The sequence below is a fragment of the Hyaena hyaena genome, unplaced genomic scaffold, assembly GCF_003009895.1.
Source record: "Hyaena hyaena isolate Hyena2069 unplaced genomic scaffold, ASM300989v1 scaffold_92, whole genome shotgun sequence".
NCBI classification, from domain to species: domain Eukaryota; kingdom Metazoa; phylum Chordata; class Mammalia; order Carnivora; family Hyaenidae; genus Hyaena; species Hyaena hyaena.
This window is the reverse complement of record NW_024080723.1, coordinates 2,318,081-2,338,257: the sequence shown is the minus strand read 5'-3', so window position 1 is coordinate 2,338,257 and position 20,177 is coordinate 2,318,081. Positions and strand designations below refer to the sequence as shown.

General features: G+C 40.2%; 1 protein-coding gene across 1 annotated transcript in view; it reads left to right on the top strand.

Moving 5' to 3' along the window:
• The first annotated feature begins 3,928 nt into the window (after positions 1–3,928).
• TMEFF2 (transmembrane protein with EGF like and two follistatin like domains 2) overlaps positions 3,929–20,177 on the top strand; it is a 228,210-nt gene continuing 211,961 nt past the window's right edge. Inside the window, exons 1-4 of the mRNA XM_039234703.1 lie at positions 3,929–4,473; positions 6,825–6,934; positions 15,222–15,351; positions 19,393–19,419. Of these exons, the coding sequence (XP_039090634.1) occupies positions 4,302–4,473; positions 6,825–6,934; positions 15,222–15,351; positions 19,393–19,419 (439 nt within the window). The 5' untranslated portion in view covers positions 3,929–4,301. The remainder of the gene's footprint in view (positions 4,474–6,824; positions 6,935–15,221; positions 15,352–19,392; positions 19,420–20,177) is intronic.

Here is a 20,177-nt window from a genome sequence, read left to right as displayed (position 1 = left end):
ATTTTTGAGACAGAGAGAGACAGAGCATGAGCAGGGAGGGGCAGAAAGAGAGGGAGACACAGCATCTGAAACAGGCTCCAGGCTCTGAGCTGCCAGCACAGAACCCAATGTGAGGCTTGAACCCATAAACCATGAGATCATGACCTTAGCCGAAGTCGGATGCTTAACCAACTGAGCCACCCAGGCACCCCAAAAAACATTTTTAAAAAAGATATATGCTTTCCTATAAAATGGAGATAAGGAATTCCTTATCTCATAGGGGTTTTGTAGGGATTAAAAATGTGTTTCCTCCTGAAAGAAACAATGTCTAATACTTATAGGCATACTATATACCTTACCATTATTGAAACATCAGAAAATGGTAGAGATCAGAAAGGAGACAGAACTCTGATTGTCAGTGTGTCTTATATTCCCAGGTTTATGTATTTATCTTAAATGTTTCTTGTTCTAGAATAACTTTTTCTCCCTTCCCCACCTGCACCCCCATTAAAGCTCAGAGTAATCTCACAGTTCTAAACAATGCCCTTTCCATGTAGGTGGAACAAACTTTAAAAATAAATCTCTATGGGAAAAAAAAAGTCCGTACTGTTTCTACTTAAAATTATGACAACTTGCCTCTCACCCTCTGAGTCAATTGTCAATTGTAGAGTGTGTATGTGTGTCACAAATAAACTGTCTTAGCTTAGGGATATTGAAAGCAAACATTCCGCACTGTTTGAAAACAAGAAATTTTGCAAATGCATGACAAGATTAGATTGTATAACTAGTATTCGCATAATGCAGAATGCAAAATACAATTTGTAGACCTAGTTTTAAATTCAATTCTAATAAGTAAACTGATTTGACCCTATTGGGGGAAAAGTTGAAGCACTAATCCAATCACTAATCCAATCTCCATTGCCATAAAATGTAATTCCTGTCTTTTTCTGGGGTCCTAATGATGAGGCTAAATAATGTATATATTTTTATTTACGTGTTCAGTGACACTATGCTCTGTTCAGTGAGCGATGTTCTTCTGCCACTTGGTGGTGCCTGCCAGTTTCAGAATTTGTTTCTTGGTGGCACTATAACACTAAGTACAAAACAAGCTTAAACAAAATCACAGCATTCCTATTGGAAAGGCTTTGCCTGAAACTGTTTAATAATTTAAAGAACCTCTGTAGAAGTAACTGCATTTGTTAACCAGTCACAACCAGTAATTAACTCCTTTGGAGTTTTAAGTTACTTTGGGCAAAATGTCTTAGGAAGAGTACATATTATTAGAAAGCATGCCAAAAATTTACTTAGCAGAGAATTCAAGAACAGTTCTACTCTGCTAAGAGGTTCTGTAAAATTCTACTTCTACAGCCACGTGCTGAATTCCTAGCAGGTCCCGTGTCATTATCATAATTACTGCGTAAACACTTTTAAGGACTTTGCCTTTAGTTTTAAGCATGACTTATTTTCATAAGCCTGATTAGTTACCACACCAGCCTTGCTATGGAAAATGACATGTTCTCACTCTGGGAGTTGTTAAATCTTGATCTACATCAAGTGTATATTTATGTTGCCTTTTCTGCTGAAAGGGTGCAGCGAAAGCATACCTGATTCCTTGTTTTTGCAATATCGGCTGGCAGCTCTACCTAATGGGCATTCCGTTTCCTTAAAGAATTTAGCTGCGCTGTCTAGAAGCCGATTTTCTGATGCCTCCAACGTCTGGTCTAATTGATCTGTTTTAATGGAGTCTTTGTCGGTGAGAAGCGAGATGCCACCGACTAGAATGCTGGGATCTGCTGCTTAATTGCCAGGAGAGAGAGACACTGAGGCTCAGAAATCTTTGGAAGTGGGCGGGGGTTGTGGGATAGTCTTGGGGCGGAGGCGGAGATGTAAGATAAAGGGATGGGTTTCACACAGGAAAAAAGATGAGATTTCTTTGAGGCTCTGAGGTGCTGCACGATCGCATCTCTCAAAGGAGAAGTTAAAAAGCAAGGAAGTGGGAGGAGGTTGGAGGTTAAGGTACTTAAAAGGATAGCTTGGGCACAATTTGTTTTTCTGACGGTGCCTGCAAAAGATAGATAGTCCCAGCTTTCAAAGTGTACTGATGCCTCTTTTAAGTGATTGGGGATGGACGCTAATTGCCTGTGAGATACTATCAAACACACTCTTCTAAATTCGGGGAACCAGAATGAGAGGGGGAAAGGCGAGATTTTCCAAGGGAGAAGCGGAGATGAGGGCTCTTGAAAGAAAGAAAGAAAGAAAGAAAGAAAGAAAGAAAGAAAGAAAGAAAGAAAAAGAGAGGGAAAGAAAGAGAAGTAAAAGAAAGAAAAAGAAAGAAAAATAAGAAAGAAAGAAGAAGAAAGAAAGAAAGAAAGAAAGAAAGAAAGAAAGCAAGCAAGCAAGCAAGAAAAAGAAAGAGGAGGGACGGAGGGAGGGAGGGAGGAAGGAAGGAAGAGGGAAAAGGAGGAAGGGAGGGAGGAAGAAAGGAAGAGGAGAGAAAGAGGGAAGAAGGAGGGAGAGAGAGAGAGAGAGAGGGAGGGTGCTGGAAGGGGGGAAAAAACAGGAAAAAAAAAATCCCGAATCACTGAACAACACGCAGAAAAGAAAATTCATCCTTGTAGGTCATCCAAAAGACTGTGACCGCACTAACAACCCGGGCCACTAGAGAAAGATGTTCCTCTCCATCCACGTCCCGGGAAGCTCTTGGTCCGGTTACTAGCGACTAAAATGCCAGTAGGCTAAAGAGCGCCTAACTGCGTGAAGAATGCAGCAGGCGGAAGGCGGGTCCCGCTCCGCCTTTGCTCGGCGCGGCGGGAGCGAAAGAACCCTGGGCGCTGGGCGAGATGCCCCAGTCGAGTCGGCCCTCGTCGCCCCCCCGGGTCGCCGGCGGTGGGGCCGGGAGATCCGCTGAAGCGCTCAGGGCCGCTCCCCGCGCCGCCCCAGTGAGCCGCTCTTCTGGGAAGCGGCTTCCCGGAGGCGGCGCCCGCAGCCCACCCGTTGCTGCAGCGGAGGAGCCCTCCCCGCCTCTCTGCGAGCACTTGTGCGGACCGGGTCCGACCTCCGAAACGCAGTGCTCCCCGCGCCTCCCAGGCGGCCACGCGAATAGGCTCCGGGCTGGAGGGGAGCGAGTGACGAGGAGAAGCCTCCAAACCTTGGGCTCCTCAGGCTGCGTCGGAGCTGCGGGGGGCCAGGGAGGGGAGGGAGAGAGAGAGAGAGAGAGGGAAGGGAGAGGAGAGAGCCTGGAAGGCTGGCTGAGTCAGCTAGGCGAGCAGCCTCGGGGTCGCAGGCTCCCGGGGGGAACCGCCGCTGCCTCCAGGGCGGCCAGAGCTGTTCTCACACCACCGCCTCTCCCCCTCTCCCGGTCTCTGCACCTCCGAGAGGAAGGTTCCCGGGCCCGCGCGGCGGTCTTCCCGGCTTGGATCGGGGGCAGGCGGCGCGCTCCGGCTCGCAGGAGCGCCGGGCGCCGGCAGGACCCTCTCCTCCGCGCCCGCTCTCCGCTCGCTGCCCTGCGGCTACCGCTTCTCCGCCTCGTCAGCCCTCGCGGGCTCCAGCCCTGAGGGACGCCACACAGCCGCGGCTGAAGAGGGGACGCTGGACCGGGGGCCCGAGCCCGGACCCGAAGCTCAGTAGGGGGCGTCGTGGGGCGGAAAGGGAAAGCGCAGGGGGTATTGAAAGGTGTGAGAGTCGCCCCCTCTGGACCCCGCGCTTCTGCCCGGAGCCATCCCCGCCCAGCCCCACTCGGGCCAGCGCCCGGCGAGCTAGCCCATCTGTGGCGTCCGCGGTCGCCTCCTCCCTGCACCTCCTCGCCGGCCCCTCCCTCGCGGGACCTGCATCCCGCTCCGCCAATCAGCGCCCGCCTGCCTCTTCCCACGTGATCTCGGGCGGGCTAAGGACCTGCTGCTTCCCAAACGCCAGAGGGATGCGGGCGGCAGAGCGCGAGAGGCGGCTGCTGGGCTGTGGGGCGCTTTGACTCTCCTTCCACGCAGCCTCCTTGGACTCCTCTCCTCCGCCCTCCGGACTCCCGTCTCCTCGCGGTCCCCTGGCTTCCCAGAACCCCCTCCTTATGGCAGCAGCCCCCCGAGCCCCCGGCGCAGCTCCTCAGCGGACGACCCTCTCGCTCCCGGGGCTGGGCCGGGTCACTGGATGTTGCTGAAACTCCGGAGATCATGCGCGGCTTTGGCTGCTGCTTCCCCGTCGGGTGCCACTGCCGCCGCCGCCGCCTCTGCTGCCGCCGTCCGCGGGATGCTCAGTAGCCCGCTGCCCGGCCCCCGCGATCGTGTGTTCTTCGCAAGCCGCTTGCTGCTGCAGAGTTGAGCGAACTAGTCATGGTGCTGTGGGAGTCCCCGCGGCAGTGCAGCAGCTGGACACTTTGCGAGGGCTTCTGCTGGCTGCTGCTGCTGCCGGTGATGCTCCTCATCGTGGCCCGCCCGGTGAAGCTCGCGGCTTTCCCTACCTCCCTGAGTGACTGCCAAACGCCCACCGGCTGGAACTGCTCCGGTGAGTCCGCAACCCCGGCGCCCCGACCCCCTTCATCCCCGCAGAGGAGACGCGTTTCCAGCGCACACCAGGCTGCCCCAGTGCGTCTCCTCAGCCCCTCGCCTCCCACTGCCCCAAACCTCGAAGACGACCCACCTCCACCCAGAAGAGCACAGGGAACCTTCCAGGCCTCTGAGGAAGCTGGGGGGTGGGTGGGGGGACGGGGTCTGGGGTGGGCAGAAAGTGCACGCGTAGGAACCTTTTGCATCCTCGCCCTTAGAGCTGCGGATATTTTAAGAAATGTTCAGCGGGATGTTTTTGTGAATCCACCGAAAAGAGCACCAGTCCTTGGGGGGGGGGGGGCACTAAAACAGAACCTTCCCCGTCATTAAAGAAAAAAGTCTAGCTAAAACGAGCGAGAAATAACTTTAGGAGGAAGAGCAAGCCAGAAAGCAATACATCAAATAGTGACTGCAGGAGAAACACTGATTCCTGGTCAAAGTGCCATGGGGTGCGCTGGTCTCGCTTTCAAGACCAGGTCACACGGATTCTGAAGGAGCTTGGGTGTCAAGAGAATCTCTCTCTCTCTCTCTCTCTCTCTCTCTCTCTCTCCCTCTCTCCCTCCCTCCCTCTCCTTCTCTCCCTCTCTCTCACATTCTCCTGCAAAGACGTTGTTTTTGCAGCCCAGGGATGCTTCTTGCTGCCCCAAGCTCCTGATGGTGAAGGGAAGTTGAGAAAAGAATCAGGCGTCGGTCTCCCAGGCCTGGGTGGGCAGAGCCGAGGCAGGCAGCCTCGGGCGGGCGCGACCCACCCGGGCGGGCACTCGCTGCGTTCCTGGGCAGGCTTCCTCCGAGTGGGTCAGGCGGTCTTCCTGCTTGCTGGGGTCCCTTCAGAGTCTGAACGCGAGAGCTTGGCAGGCTTGGCTCAGCTGAAGCCTCCTAATTAAATAGGGCCCGAGGATGGGAGTTGCTGTACTCCGGGGCTGGCTTCGCATTTCAGGATGTCAGCCCAGAGTGTACCCGGGCGGGACGGTGGTGTGATTTCATTGGCATTTTAAATTGCATTAACATGCCTGGGTATTGTCCCCTAGGTCTGCTCTGTTCTAGTTTTAGCAAGCGTGCGTGTAATTTTTCATCTTCTGTAAATATAATTCTGCTGTCGTTAAATCTGGCTTTGAACAATCCAGGGATGTATGTAAGCTGAAGTGTATGTAACTTTGGAGAGGTGGGAATGGCCAACTGTAACTCACAGGACGGCAGAACACGTAGTCCGACGTTGTTACTGATGTCAGTCCCATGGAGGAACATTATTATGCATCATTTTAATTTGTGCTTCTTAAAGACAGGTTGAGATTTGCACCCTGTTAGATTTGGGTCAATAGATTGCCTTTGTTCTGTTTTTGGCAATCTCTAACTTCCGTATTTTTACAAAATTTAAGATGTTTTCTTTAACTTATTCGTGGTTCGTAGGTGCATGTGTGTTATTTTTGAAAAGCCAAGTTCCAGTTTGCAGATGTCTAATCACTTTTCAGGTGCTTTATCATAGAACTGTGAAACAACCTGCAAAATCACTTGCTTGAAATGGTCACAGCTTCGTAGATCAAAATGACTGGTTTGCTTCACCCCAAGTGCAATATCGCTTTAGGAAATAACTAACTTAAAAGTGAAATTGAGGTTGGCAATCAAGAGATGTATTATTAGCTGGATATCTTAAGGAGATCTGGAGAAACTAAAGAGAATAAACTTGTTTTCAAGGCAGATTTTCAAGAACCTGGCACCCCCCCAACCCCAACCCTGTTGACTTAGAGGTGATCAATCTTCATCTGAGCCAGACAGACCATCACAGAAAACACTGTGCCTGTTTATCTTTATTATTGGGGCTTTGTTTCCTCTTTGTCTGGAGAAATTCCAAATAAGGGGTTGCTTCAGACCTAAAGGCAAAAAAAATGATTAAGGATAGAAAAATGATAAAATGACATTCAGAGACCATCACCAGCTCTTTTCTGTAATGTAGAGTTGGGGGGTCATAAACTATAGTCTACTTAATGAGAAAAAAAATAAAGAAGCTAGGAATCAAGTGTTAAGCCTTCTTTCACTGCTGCCGGTAGTATCCCTGGCTAAAATAAAATAGCACAATCAAAAAAGAATATTAAAAGATGATTGACTAGAAAAGAATTGTGAAAAAAAGAAATGAATATTGATCACTTAACTAGGTTTTGGAGGTTATCAGTAGAGAATGACCTTGCAGTACAGCTGTGGTTATTGGAATAAAAATTTAGAGCAATTCTTTCAAGGCTGCACGATAGTGCTTTTGTTGTTGTTTTAAAATCTATACCATTTTTAAATGACGGGAGTATTCTCTTTGAATTTGAGGTTATGATGACAGAGAAAATGATCTCTTCCTCTGTGACACCAACACCTGTAAATTCGATGGGGAATGTTTAAGAATTGGAGACACTGTGACTTGCGTTTGTCAGTTCAAGGTAAGAAGTCTGATATTTGCATCTTCTTATTCATTAATGAGACTACAAGAAAGGGATCTCCCTTTACAACCCATCACTTGGCAATTTATAGCTATGCGAGCTGAGAGGAAAGCTGGCACCAAGCAAAAGTGTTGTGCTGCCAGGAAAGCCAACGGATGTCAAAAAGACATAGCTTTTGGAGATATGTGTATGCCAGACTTATAAATGCCGCTGGAGGTAGAAAGCTTCAGGTTGTTGCTTGGTGTGTCAGCAGCAAATTAGGTTTATGTATCCCATCTGGCAAGCATTTTATAATTCAACTGCTGGGGATAGTCATAACGAATAATCAATGGATAAGAATTGTGGATTTGTACTTTTGTTATCATGGGGGCTATCATTTTTCTTATCATATTGCTCTCTTTTAATGGCCTTTGGTCTTATGATCCTGGCAATCCAGGTAAGTTTTTTAAACACACTCTTTATTAGAGTGACTTCAGAACTATTGTGCTAGTTTGGGAAATCATGGAACTTATGAACATATATCAACTTTTCACGGGCATCACATTGAATTACAGCTGAATTTCCCAAGAACCCAAAAGAGTGCAAATAGCTATAGGTCATTCATAAACATTAGGAAGATATAGTTTGCCTCACATTAAAAAAATGAACAAAATAATTTTTTAAAAATAGAGTGGAAAACTGTAGCACTTGTGTCATCAGAACTACTTTATGAGTATCAATTGAAGTATCGATGACTGTCATTATTACAGTCATCATCTAGAAAATGCTTTATACCACATAAATTATAAACCTTCTTTTCTTTCAGAATGTTTACATAAGCATACATACCCTCAACTACTATAGGTATTATATTAATGTCTTATATTCACCTTTGAGTGTTGCTGAATTACTTTTTAAAATACACATGTTTAACCAGGAAATATGTGAGTAAACAAAACTGTATAAGTGGGATCAGGTAAAACCTTTCCAAGACTGTAAGCGAAACTAAAAAATTAAGGAAAATATGTTGCAGAATGAATGAAAACATTAGACTGAAATTAAGGCCCAAACAATTGTTGTAGTATGCAATATTTAGAATTGTTGATGAAATTAAATATTTTAAATTGTATTCAACCTCCTAGTGAGAGAGATAAGGGAATTCATATTTAAATATAGTTTTTATGGTTTGTAGATGAGCTAAAAGCTTCTTGAAAATTTTCTTTCCAAGAAAAGCAATGAAACAACTAATATTTGTAAAGTGCACCACCTCCTGGTGGGTGACTATTGCTGTGACCATACTACAGTCTTTCAGACCACACTATAGTTTTAGAAACATATCTGTGCATATTTAATATGCATGTGACAGGAATCTCTAAGGTCTCTGGCCACACTGAACAATGTAATGATGTTCTTTCAATGAACTGCATGGGAGAGATAGAGCATGAAAACTCTCCAATTCATACTTTCTCCAATTGTTAACTAAGGGGAAAGTACAACTGGATAAATCAGTAATTAAAGGCCCAAAGGATTTTGTGAATTTCCCCCCCTTTCAGTTTGTGATTCCCATAAATTTGTCTTACTTTCATGACCAAGGATAGACATAAGAAGTGAATTCATAAACAGTAGAAAATGAACCAAAAAGACTGTTCCTTACATGGAAAGCCATCATTCTAACAAGATTCCAACAAGAGAAAAATAATGGAGTTCACAAAATTCTAAATGGGTGCGTGCTACTACAGGGAAATGTATAGTTTTCATATTCAAGAAATTATATTCAGTTTTCAGATTCCATAAAGGGTTTTGGTAAAACTTTTTATCAACCAAAATATTTGTGCTTTTCATGTTTTGGCCAGCCAGTTACATTTGTCATTAATTTAAATAATTGTTCATTGGAATAGACTGGGGAGTGGGCATTGAAACCAACTTTGAATTTTAAATTTTTTAAAAATTTTATTTATTTCTAGGAGAGAGAGAGAGACAGCATGAGCAGGGGAGGGTCAGAGAGAGAGGGAGTGACAGACTCTGAAACAGGCTCCAGGCTCTGAGCTGGCAGTCAGCACAGAGCCCGACGCCAGGCTCGAACCCACAAACCACGAAATCATGACCTAAGCAAAAGTCGGATGCTTAACCGACTAAGCCACCCAGACGCCCCTGAAACCAACTTTGAACAAGAAAATAAATGTATTTTTTTTAATGCCTGTAGAATTTAAATTTACTACTAGGTTACTACTACTATTAGCTTGTGCTTTGTGATAGCTGTCACTTTGTCAAGAGAAAATAAACATTTCCTTCATGGAAAACTTAGACTCTACACATACTAAGACTATAGAGTGACTGAATTAAGTTCAAGATCAAAGAAAATGCACATGTTGTGCAAACAATAATAAGTTATTTTAGGCTAAGAGTATATTGATTCAGTCCTTTCCTGTACCTTCCAATGAATTTGAGGTTTTGTTGTGGGTTTTTTTTTTTCTTCCCTTCATATAAGGAAGATGTCCTGATAATCTATTGTTCCTATATGCTAGTTTAAACTAGCTGAGGTTATCTGCTGCAAGTCTCCTAGGCTTACAGATACAGTCACAAATTCTTTCATTCAAATTAGGATGCAAACTATGGTCATTCTGTATAGTGTTACATTTCAAAGGGAAGTGTGGATATGTGATCTATAGTTTCCCAATTTGGATTATTACTGAAGCACTGAAGTGAACATATATTTGCCCTCACTTCTCTTAGATGATTTAAAATAAACATAGGGATGACTGGGTGGCTTAGTTGGTTAAGCATCTGACTTTTGATCTCTGCTCAAGTCATGACCTCACTGTTTGTGAGATGGAGTCCCACATTGGGCTTTGTGCTGACAGTGTGGAGCCTGCTTGAGATTCTCCCTCTCCCTCCCTCTTCCCCTCCCTATATGCCTCTCCCCTGCTCGTGGGTACTCTCTCTCTTTCTCTCTGTCTCTCAAAATAAATAAACATTAAAAAAATTAAATTAAATTGACATATTCTAGCCTTTATTTGTCACAATTGAATGAGGTAATTATTTTATCCTGCTTTTATAGATGAAGCAATTAAGGCTCAGAAATATAAATAACCATCATTAAGTGGTGATCATAAAGTAAGAACCTAGGTCCTTTGCCACCAAATCTATGTTTTTCCCAGGACATTATACATACATATGAAAATATCAGTAACAGCAATAACAATACCAAATTGTTGTAGACAAGTCAATATCACAGGTAGTACAAATGAGTTTTTAATGATCATATGAGTTCCAGATATGGCCTATTGCCTCGTTTCTATCTGAATACCAGATGACATGCTGATGAATCATCTAATAAATCAGTTGTGGAGAGGAAAATTTAGAGATGGATGGATGGATGGATGGATGGATGGATGGATGGATAGATGGGTGGGTGGGTGGAAGGAAGGAAGGAAGGATGGACAGAAGAAAGGAAGGAGAAAAGGAAGGAAAGAAGGAAGGAAGGAAAGGGGGGAGGAAGGGCCATATGCAGTTATTCATAGACAGCATTGGTTGTATATACAGTGACCAATTATCAGTTTGTAATTCAAAAATATGATGAAGTTATGCCTTTCAGATACTATTTAATTCAGCTATTAAATGTTTTCATTTAATAGGTGTGTTTTAGATCTGCAATTGTTCCACTTACTAGGATTGCATAACAAATTGCCTAGAACTTAGTGGCTTAAACATAATGAACTTTTTTTTTTTTTGCTCACGAATCTACAATTGGATGGTACTTGATGGAAATATCTCACCTCTCCTTACCTTGGCATTAGCCAAGGAAGGGAGAGAACTCAAAGGCTTGATTCTGTACTCTTCTCAGGGCTCTCACTCATATGTCTATCAGCTGGAGACCTCGGTCCTCAATGTGGATCTCTCTGTATGTGTTAGTTTGGGCTACCTCATACCACAATGGCTGGGTGTTAAGGGCAAGTATCCAGAAAGAGAGAAAGAGCCAGATAGAAGCTGTATCCTATAATGACCTAGCCTGAGAAGTCACACAGAGTCACTTTCACCATAGCCACAGGCTTGCCTCCCTCAAAGTCATATTTTCTTTCATTTAAAGAAATGTGGTTACAGAGAAGGAAAAAGTTGCTTATGGAATGATCAAAGGATTGGGACATGTGCAGGTTTTTTTATCTTTTTCTTTTTTGGAAGAGAAACATACCATATCCTAAGCCATTATTCTTAAGCCTTTGACAACTGGGAATATAACAAGAATTCACTTAACATCTGTGGAGTAACTTCTACATGCCAGACGCCATGGAAAGTGCCGACAATCTATAAAATGTAAGTTATACATAGCTTCTAGATGCTGAAATCTCAGCTAAAAGAAATCTTTATTAACCAAACAAGCAATAAATCATATGAAGAAACCTCTCTCTTACATTTTTTTGTTCGTCTGTAGTAAAATGAATTCCATATATTCTAGAGTGTCAAGTCATTGATCCACTAGTATGATACGTAGCTACTCTCTTAAGCTATGTGGACACTTTGGAACAAAATCATTCCACTGGTAAACACATATTTGGACAACAAACTTAAGATTTTTATAACATCTTAAGAAAAATAGAATAACTGTTCTCCTGGGAGGAAGTTTGTACAACACATACATTTATGGGTCTAACCATCTGGGCCTGAGTCTTGATTTTTCTCTTACCAGCCAACTATGTGGCCTTTAGCAAGTCATTTAACATCTGAATCTGTCCCTTCATCTGAAACTGAGCAGTACTATGATTACCACTAAAAACTATTTCCAATATTTTGGCATATTTTAACATAGTACTTAGCCTATTTTTATGCACCAGGGTATCCTGTTTTCCTTTAGTTCTTTAATTTTAGACATGTGTGTTTAGTGTCAGTGTTAGATGGTGTGTCAATTGTATTCAAATAAAAAAATACATACCATGAGAGACAAATAGTTTACATTTTTTTATAAATGAATATTCCAAAGTATTTTAAAAACATAACTCTGTTAATCCTCCTGAATGCCCTAGTTAACGATTTCCGATGGGGAAACTGAGCTATAAGCTTGTTAAATATTTAACTGTTGAGTGATGTCCACAAGGTCCTACACCAAGGGGATGAGAGAAATTGGAGAACTAAGACCAGACTTGCACTCCTGAGGCTTAATGATTTAGAGTTATCTTTCCTCCTTGCATTATTCATATAAATGAGTGCAAGTCATGGTACTAAAGGCCAAAATCATCCTGCTGATAATCTACAGTTAAGCTCTTTTCAGCTCCATACAAATCTCCCTTTTGGCTTGTGCATGGAACTTGGCAGCTCTGTTTTTAGCACTGTTCACATTTGGCTTACTGCATCCTTCAGAAGTGGCATATGAGCACTTTATCAGTTTATTCCATATTTTAAGATGCATATCAGCATTGTGTACTAGCACTTGTCAGAGATAACAAATACTTCCCACCCCGCACCCCCTGTCCACTGACTACATCTGTAGAAACAGATGAGAAAGATAAATAGAGAGGTTCTAGGGAGTGGAGTGGAGAAAATGTGGACCCAAATAATCTATTGTAAGCAGGTTTGAAGATGGAGATAAAAGGTAGACAGGAACTAGAATGCTAGAACCTGAGCATGAGAGCTTACTAGTCTAAACATCACACTAATTTTGACTACCTTCTACCTGCTGAAAGTGTCAGCAAGTCTATTGACTATGATATGTTACCAGTTCACTTCTTTCTGATCTCTCCTCCATGTGCTCAGATACCATTTTAATGTTAGTGGGTCCTCATAAATCCTCCCTGGTCCTGAACACAGCACAGTTATCAAACACCTATCCATCCACCTGCCTCCCAGGCCATGGATCTGATGGGAGCACCAGCCCCATTTATTTGGTGCTACCTCAGTAGTGCTCACTGGAAAACTCAACTCTTCATGGACATTTTGCCATTGCCTTTTTTCTTTAGTAGTGATAAAGATTTTGAGTCCTATGGTAGGTCAATTCTCAGATACAAGTTAAAAACTACATATATATTGGGGTGCCTGGATGGCTCATCAGTTAAGCATCTGACTTCTGCTGAGGTCATGATCTCACAGTTTGTGGGTTCGAGGCCTACATCAGGCTCTGCTCTGACAGTGCAGAACCTGATTGAAATTCTCACTCTCCCTCTGCCTCTGCCCCTCCCCTGCTTGCTCTCTCTGAAAAACAAATAAACATTGTGAAAAATACATACATATTTTAGAAAGCTTGTGGAAGGCAGCCTTTATATAGGTATCACTTGATCAGAAGTGAATGCCTATTTATTTATTTTAAAAAAATTTTTTAATGTTTTATTTATTTCTGAGAGAGAGAGAGAGACAGCACGAGCAAGGGAGGGTCAGAGAGAAAGGGAGACACAGAATCGGAAACAGGCTCCAGGCTCTGAGCTAGCTGTCAGCACAGAGCCCCACATGGGGCTCGAACCCACGAACAGTGAGATCATGACCTGAGCTGAAGTCGGACGCTTAACTAACTGACTGAGTCACCCAGGCACCCCGTGAATGCCTATTTAAATATCCTCATTAGTAAAAGATTCTAATCAAGTTTTAAAATATAGTCACATAGATAGACTGAGCCTGGGAGCCAACAGTAACTGTAAAAAGGAATTACTGCATAGAGGGCTTCCAGAATATGTAGATTAGAAATTGTAGAAATGTAGAAGATTTCTAAAATGTGTCATATGTAAAATATTTAAATCATTTTAATCACATGTAAGTAATTTCTAAATAGATGTGATTTAATATCTTAATCATCATGTTAGCAATTATGGAAATCATAATGTGAAAGTCATACAATTTGGATTTACTATTGGGAGAAAAGTATATCACTATTAATAAGCTCTATTTCAATTTTTCAATAACAGATACAAAGTAGACTCATAAAATACGACTTTTCATTTCAGAGAACATTGGCTTATCCCATTTTATTTATAAATTACTAGGACGATTAAACCATTGTTACATAAAGGCAAAGAGCAGGAGTTAAATGGTTGATTAAGAAAGAGAAAGTACAGATATTCTAAGGAAATAGAGTAAAAAAATAAATTTCAGTTTTTAATTATAAGATCATAACCTTATTGAGAATCTGTTCTTTTTCTGGCATAAGTCTTTGAGTTTAATTTAACTTATGATGGAGTTTTAGGTTGATTATCATATACATTAAAACTTTCCTAGCCATCTCACTATATCATTGGTTAATTTTGTATATGTTGTAGACTCACAGCCATCAACAATCCAAATATTTTAATAAGAACTAGAAACAGAAAAATGTTTTCACATGCATATGTATGTATGATTTGCTTTACTTAGTTTCCAGCGTAGGTGGATATTTATAAGTAATCATCCTGGTTATTACGTTTGTTACAATTAAACAATGAAGCGCATCAGTAGTAGTAATCATGAGATAATCACATCTCTAGTGTAATTAGCAGGTAGAGGACACCGCCAAATATCTCTAATGGCTTAGAGTGTGATTATATTGCAATGAGCATACCCTCCAGGTTACCTCATTTTCTTTGTAAAATGTGTACTTTTTTGTAATGAGGTTGTTTTAAAAATGAACTTTTCTCTTTATGAAATATATATTAATAGTCATACTTGTCAAAAGTCAATAAAATTTACATATGTATGTTTTACATACATGTCAATAAACTTTACTTCAATAGTTACTGATTTTTTCCTTGTATTCCATATTTTGTCTTTTTCTTGCACTCTATCTGTCAATTTCCAATGATCTAAAGATACGTGACAAGTGAATGAGTAACCAAATGTCTTATCCATATATGTAGAAATTTGTAAAGATTAAAATTCAACAGGGAAAAAACATAGTAAGGAGTAACTGATTTCATTGGCATTGCAGCTATATACGTCTGCTCCAAACACAGATAGGCATTACCTATTTTTAATAACATGAATACTGTAGCATATTTTGATTCTTTCCACCAAGCCAGATGGGCATATATCTGAAAAACAGTATTAAATAATGTTGATACATTTGCTGCTATATCTTTTTACTGTTGCTTGTCCAATCACTTTGTTGGAATTACCTGATCAATTTAGAAGCCTCCCTCCATCCACCCCATCCAAATCAAATGACTATTTGGCTGCCTTCACATTACTTTTGTGTATCTTTGAATGATGCCCTCATAAAGTCAAAGACTTAATGGAAACAATGGGGATTACTGAAAATGAAAAGTATTTTCTTTTGCAACTGATTATTTTTGTTCAAGGTGTCAAAGGTATGCTGACTTCAGTACTAACCATAAGCTTCTATCTGTGTGTTCCCCAGTGTAACAGTGACTACGTGCCTGTGTGTGGCTCCAATGGAGAGAGTTACCAGAATGAGTGCTACCTGCGGCAGGCTGCATGCAAACAGCAGAGTGAGATCCTTGTGGCGTCTGAAGGATCATGCGCCACAGGTATGTATGTGATCCTAAAGATTCCCAAGATCTGTGGGAACCATCCTTGCTTTTCCTGATATGTTATATCCAAATAAGTAACTCAGACTCCACAATGGCTGCATAAGCCTCTTATTCTTTTGTGCAAAGCATGCATTTTTCTTATTTTTGCCTTGTTTACATTTCAAATCACTTATGGAAGAAAGAGAACATCTACTATAAGGATGTTGATTTTAATACGTATGTTATTTAATGAAGTGCAGACAGTTGAATAATATAATTAGAGGCCTAGATTTACTGACTATGTGCCAAATATAGAGAAACTTATCTAAGCACAGATACAGTTGGTTTGTCTGTTTTGAACAATAGCATCATCTGATAGAGGGCAGTTTTGCAGATCTGGGTTTGAAAGTGAAAATGTGGGTAACGTCAGCAGCACTATAAAATATGAGCTTCCTTAAAAAGTGAAAATATAGAATAGTGCCAGGAAAAGTCTGTTTTATTGGAAAGATAACAAGTATTAGATAGATAACAAGTATTTCTTAGATAATAGGTGTTTTTCTATTCTAGGGAACTATGTAAAATGTCATGTGTATGATGGTTGGGTCAAGATAGTAAATGAGCAAGGAGAAAGTCTTATATTCTTTAAAAGATTATCTTAAGCCTATTGATGGCTAGTAATTCATTGTGCGCCAAATTGTACCAGTGACTCGTAAAGTTCCTAAGAACTAGCAGAAGAGAATGATATTACTCACAGATGATGTAGGCGTTTTGGTTTTGGTTTTGATTTTTAGGTAATCATTTTCGTTATATGATTCTTTGCCTCATGATGTGAGCATCCTTCCTGGTGCCCCACTTGCTTCTTATTTGCTAGAGCAAATAGATCATTGCCACTTCATCTGTCTTAGAAGTAATGAATGAAAAGGACAGCAACATGTGAGAGTCATTGGACTTGCTTCACCAGTAGGGAGGAAGGAGGACCAGGATGGTACTCTCGTAGTAAAGATGGGGGAAACAGGAAGAAAGACAGGGAGCATACTAATTATGAAAATCAATCTGCCATACCTACAGAGAAAATTTAAAGTGATTTGTGAAAACAAATCAAATAGGAAAAAAAAACCCTGGAAACTCTGACTCTTAAAAGTCAAGAATGTTGAAGACAAATACCAAAGAATAGTGAGAAAAAGATCTTGTCTATTCAAGATCATTTAGCTTATAGGTGTGTCTCTGACAGTAGCCAAATGAAAATCAATTGGCAGTTATAATAAAGGATCATTGAGTGATGATACGGCTAAGAACATTTGGTACCAAAATCTTTCCTACTTACCAACCTCCAAGTTCTTATAGGCTCAGGCACACACATTCTCCTGATTCATACAAATCTTTACATTCTAGTCCCTGTTGTATTGTTTGTACTACGAAAATAAATACGTAGCCAAGTAGAAAATTTAATCACAATTGAGTAATCCATACCTACTTAATTCACATACTTAGATTTCTATAGGATTTGATTAGGAAGCCAGTCTTGCTGAAGGTTTCCCATTGACTTAAAAAATCTAAAATTTTTTGATCTGAATAATGATGGGGGCACCAAAGTATTTTGATTAACCAGGTCAGACTGTAAATAAATTAGAGTTCTAACTTTTGATCTAAATGAAATTCTCCTTCTTTTCTTTGTAGATTTTCCATTTTTTGAAATGCTATTTGACAATGAATAGAGATGGCAAGTTGTGATCCCTAGGAATAAAAGGCATAGATGATATAACTTTATTATATTTCATTGAACTTACAAATCTTTTTTGTCCAAAAAATGGTTTCCTATTGGGCAGTGTGCTCAATAGTCTCACTTTCATTTTCGTTTTTTTTGTGTTATAAGAAATGCATTGACTAGGAGTTCAGATTTTCAGGTTCAGCAGCATGACTTCTTAGGTGTTTTTGTCTCACCAATAAGGCTTTAGTAGACTACTTATTTCTGGTTTGCCAAGATGGTTAATCTTATATTAGAGAAGCCTTTAGAGCTTTCCATCACAATTTCATAATGATGCTATGGACCTGTGGTTACTTTTGCCATCTATTCCTCCTTTCTTTCCTACTTACTTAATTTGGATCAAATCAAACAAAAACTGTCTTAAAGAGCTTGCCCCTTGACTTTTTAGATAGATATGTGGGAAATAAAACCAATATACTGCAGATATTTTTTTCCTTTTCCCAAACCATACATAGTTATTAGAAACCCTGTAAGTGAATAGGCAAGATGTTTACTCACAATGTTAATTTTTATGTACCAGACACAGTGATAAGCATTTAAAACATGCTATGGTGCTTTTTCTGTGTAAGTCTCAAAATAACCCAATGACATAGACGTTACTATACTCATTGAATGGAGGACAAATAAGCTTAGGAAGGTTACATAATATTCCTTATGTTATCAAATAAGTAATGTTTGGAGATTTGAATCTATAAGCTTTTATGTACTTCCTCTTATGTGAATATAAGTATAAAAAGCTGAACATGACATGGTTCCTGATTTAAAGAAGTTTACAGTCTTAGGAAGAAACAAGAAACTGTACACATTTAATTAAAACACATAGAATATATTGGTGCTATAATAGTACAACCTGTTAGCCTATGATAATTATAAGTAATACTGAATTAAGCTTTCAAATTAATTCAGATAAATTTAGTGAAAATTTTAGCGGTGAAAGTATACAAACGTTGACCATGCAAGCACTGTCCTATCCCAAAGTGGCAGTGCCAGGAGTTCTGATTATCAGTTCAGTTGATTATCTGGTTATTTGATTATCAGGACTCTTCTACTATGGAGATGAAAGCATCAGCCTTTCTTGATCTGAAACAGTTATCATCAAACAGTGAAAGCATACAATTAAAATACTTATTTGAGTGTACATTTACTCAGAAGGGTTTTTTTATAAATTGTTTTACCAATTAGCTTGCCTTAAGGAAAGACTCTGCTGGCCTAAAGACACAAGTTAGTAAATGATGTGGCTTTCTGATTTAATACAGTGTTGGACTCTATGAATTAGTTAATATGAGTCTCAACCAAGGCTGATTATTTAAACTACTACTCCTTCAGAAGTGGCATTTGATGTATTTCTTGAATCCTGGTTGAGATTTCATTGTGAGATGAGGATTTCAGACAGAGAATACCGATATTAGTCTTAATATCCAGTATAAACATTAAAAACACATAACCAAATGTATTTAGAATGAAAAGAAGTGGAGAGGCAAAAGGAAGATGATGCCTACACTTAGGAGGTAGAACCAGATGGACACTCAATGGTCTTGACTCCCTCCTAGAAAACGGACTGTCCATCAGAACTGAGTTGTCAGAAATGGACAACTTTTATCAACTGTAATTATGTAGGAGGGAGGAGAGAGAAGAAATGTAGAAAGAGATGCAGAAGGCAGGGTATCATTTTTTTTTTTTTTTTTGGGCCACCATCACTTAGGGTGTATCCAATTTTAAGCACAAAGACAGAAGTTAATCTCACTCCTCTATGGATTTTAAAAGCAAAGGATGATGTTGATGACAGATAAACTTATCCACAATTGTGGTATTTGGAAAATATATTAGCAATTACATGAAAATATAATTATCTATAAACTGTTTTTTTCTGTGTATATGTGATTTATAATACTATGCCTTAATTATGAGTTTATTTGCCACATGTCTTCACCTGCTTAATTTCTGAATTTCACTGTTATAAGCATTTTGTTCTTATTTTTTTCAGTTAATGGCACCAAATTCATTCTGGTTAAAATAAAAATATGAGAGATTTTACATAGTCAATTTTGGGAATTGTATCAAAGCTGGATAATAGTTTTTCTTACAGAGTTTAAGAATGAAAATAATAGAGAATTTATTTTATGAGTTATACAAATTAAATTAAATTGATGTGAATATACATTTTCAGGTTAAATATTAGTCATTTTCTCCATTATATTATTGTCTTAAAGAAAGTAAACATGAACTAAATAAAGTCACAAATAGTCTTTGGATATGTTTTCAAACAAAAACAAAGTATTTCTTTTCCCCTCCAGATGCAGGATCAGGATCTGGGGATGGAGGTAAGAGTTGCCTTTTTATATATTTGAAGACTTACCTATAAATATTATTTATGGGTATTAACATATATTTGCCATTACAGATATCTGAGACAAATTCACATTTTTCATTTTAGGAAAGGGACAAACAAAATAAGTATCATCCTATTTATTACATAAATGTATAAATGAAAATTATTTGTTATACTTACGAATCATACTTAAGAATTTCATCTTATCTAATCTTTCTTGTTCATTTATTTGTTTGTGCCTGAGTTATCTTTAAGATAGATATGCATGTCAGAACTTCCTAGGGGCACCTGGGTGGCTCAGTAGGTTGAGCATCCGACTTCAGCTCAGGTCATGAGCTCATGGTTCCTGGGTTTGAGCCCTGCGTCGGGCTCTGTGCTGACAGCTAGCTCAGAGCCTGGAGCCTGCTTCGGATTCTGTGTGTCTCCCTCTCTCTCTGACCCTCCCCTGCTCACGCTGTATCTCTCTCTCTGTTTCTCTCTCAGAAATTAAAAAAAAACATTAAAAAAAAAAGAACTTCCTAAAGGAAGCTTCCAAAAACATTTAGCAAGGCAGAAAGAACTCATGAGGAAATCACTTAAATATTGAGATTTAAAAATATATAATATTGCTCTAAAATACCATGTATTGATATTAACACATACGTAACTCTCATGTAAACAAGATCTTAATTATCACATCAATAATTTGAAACTGAAGGAGCTTTGGTGCATAAAAGAAGGTAAGAAAGATAAACAAAATGAAAATAAGAT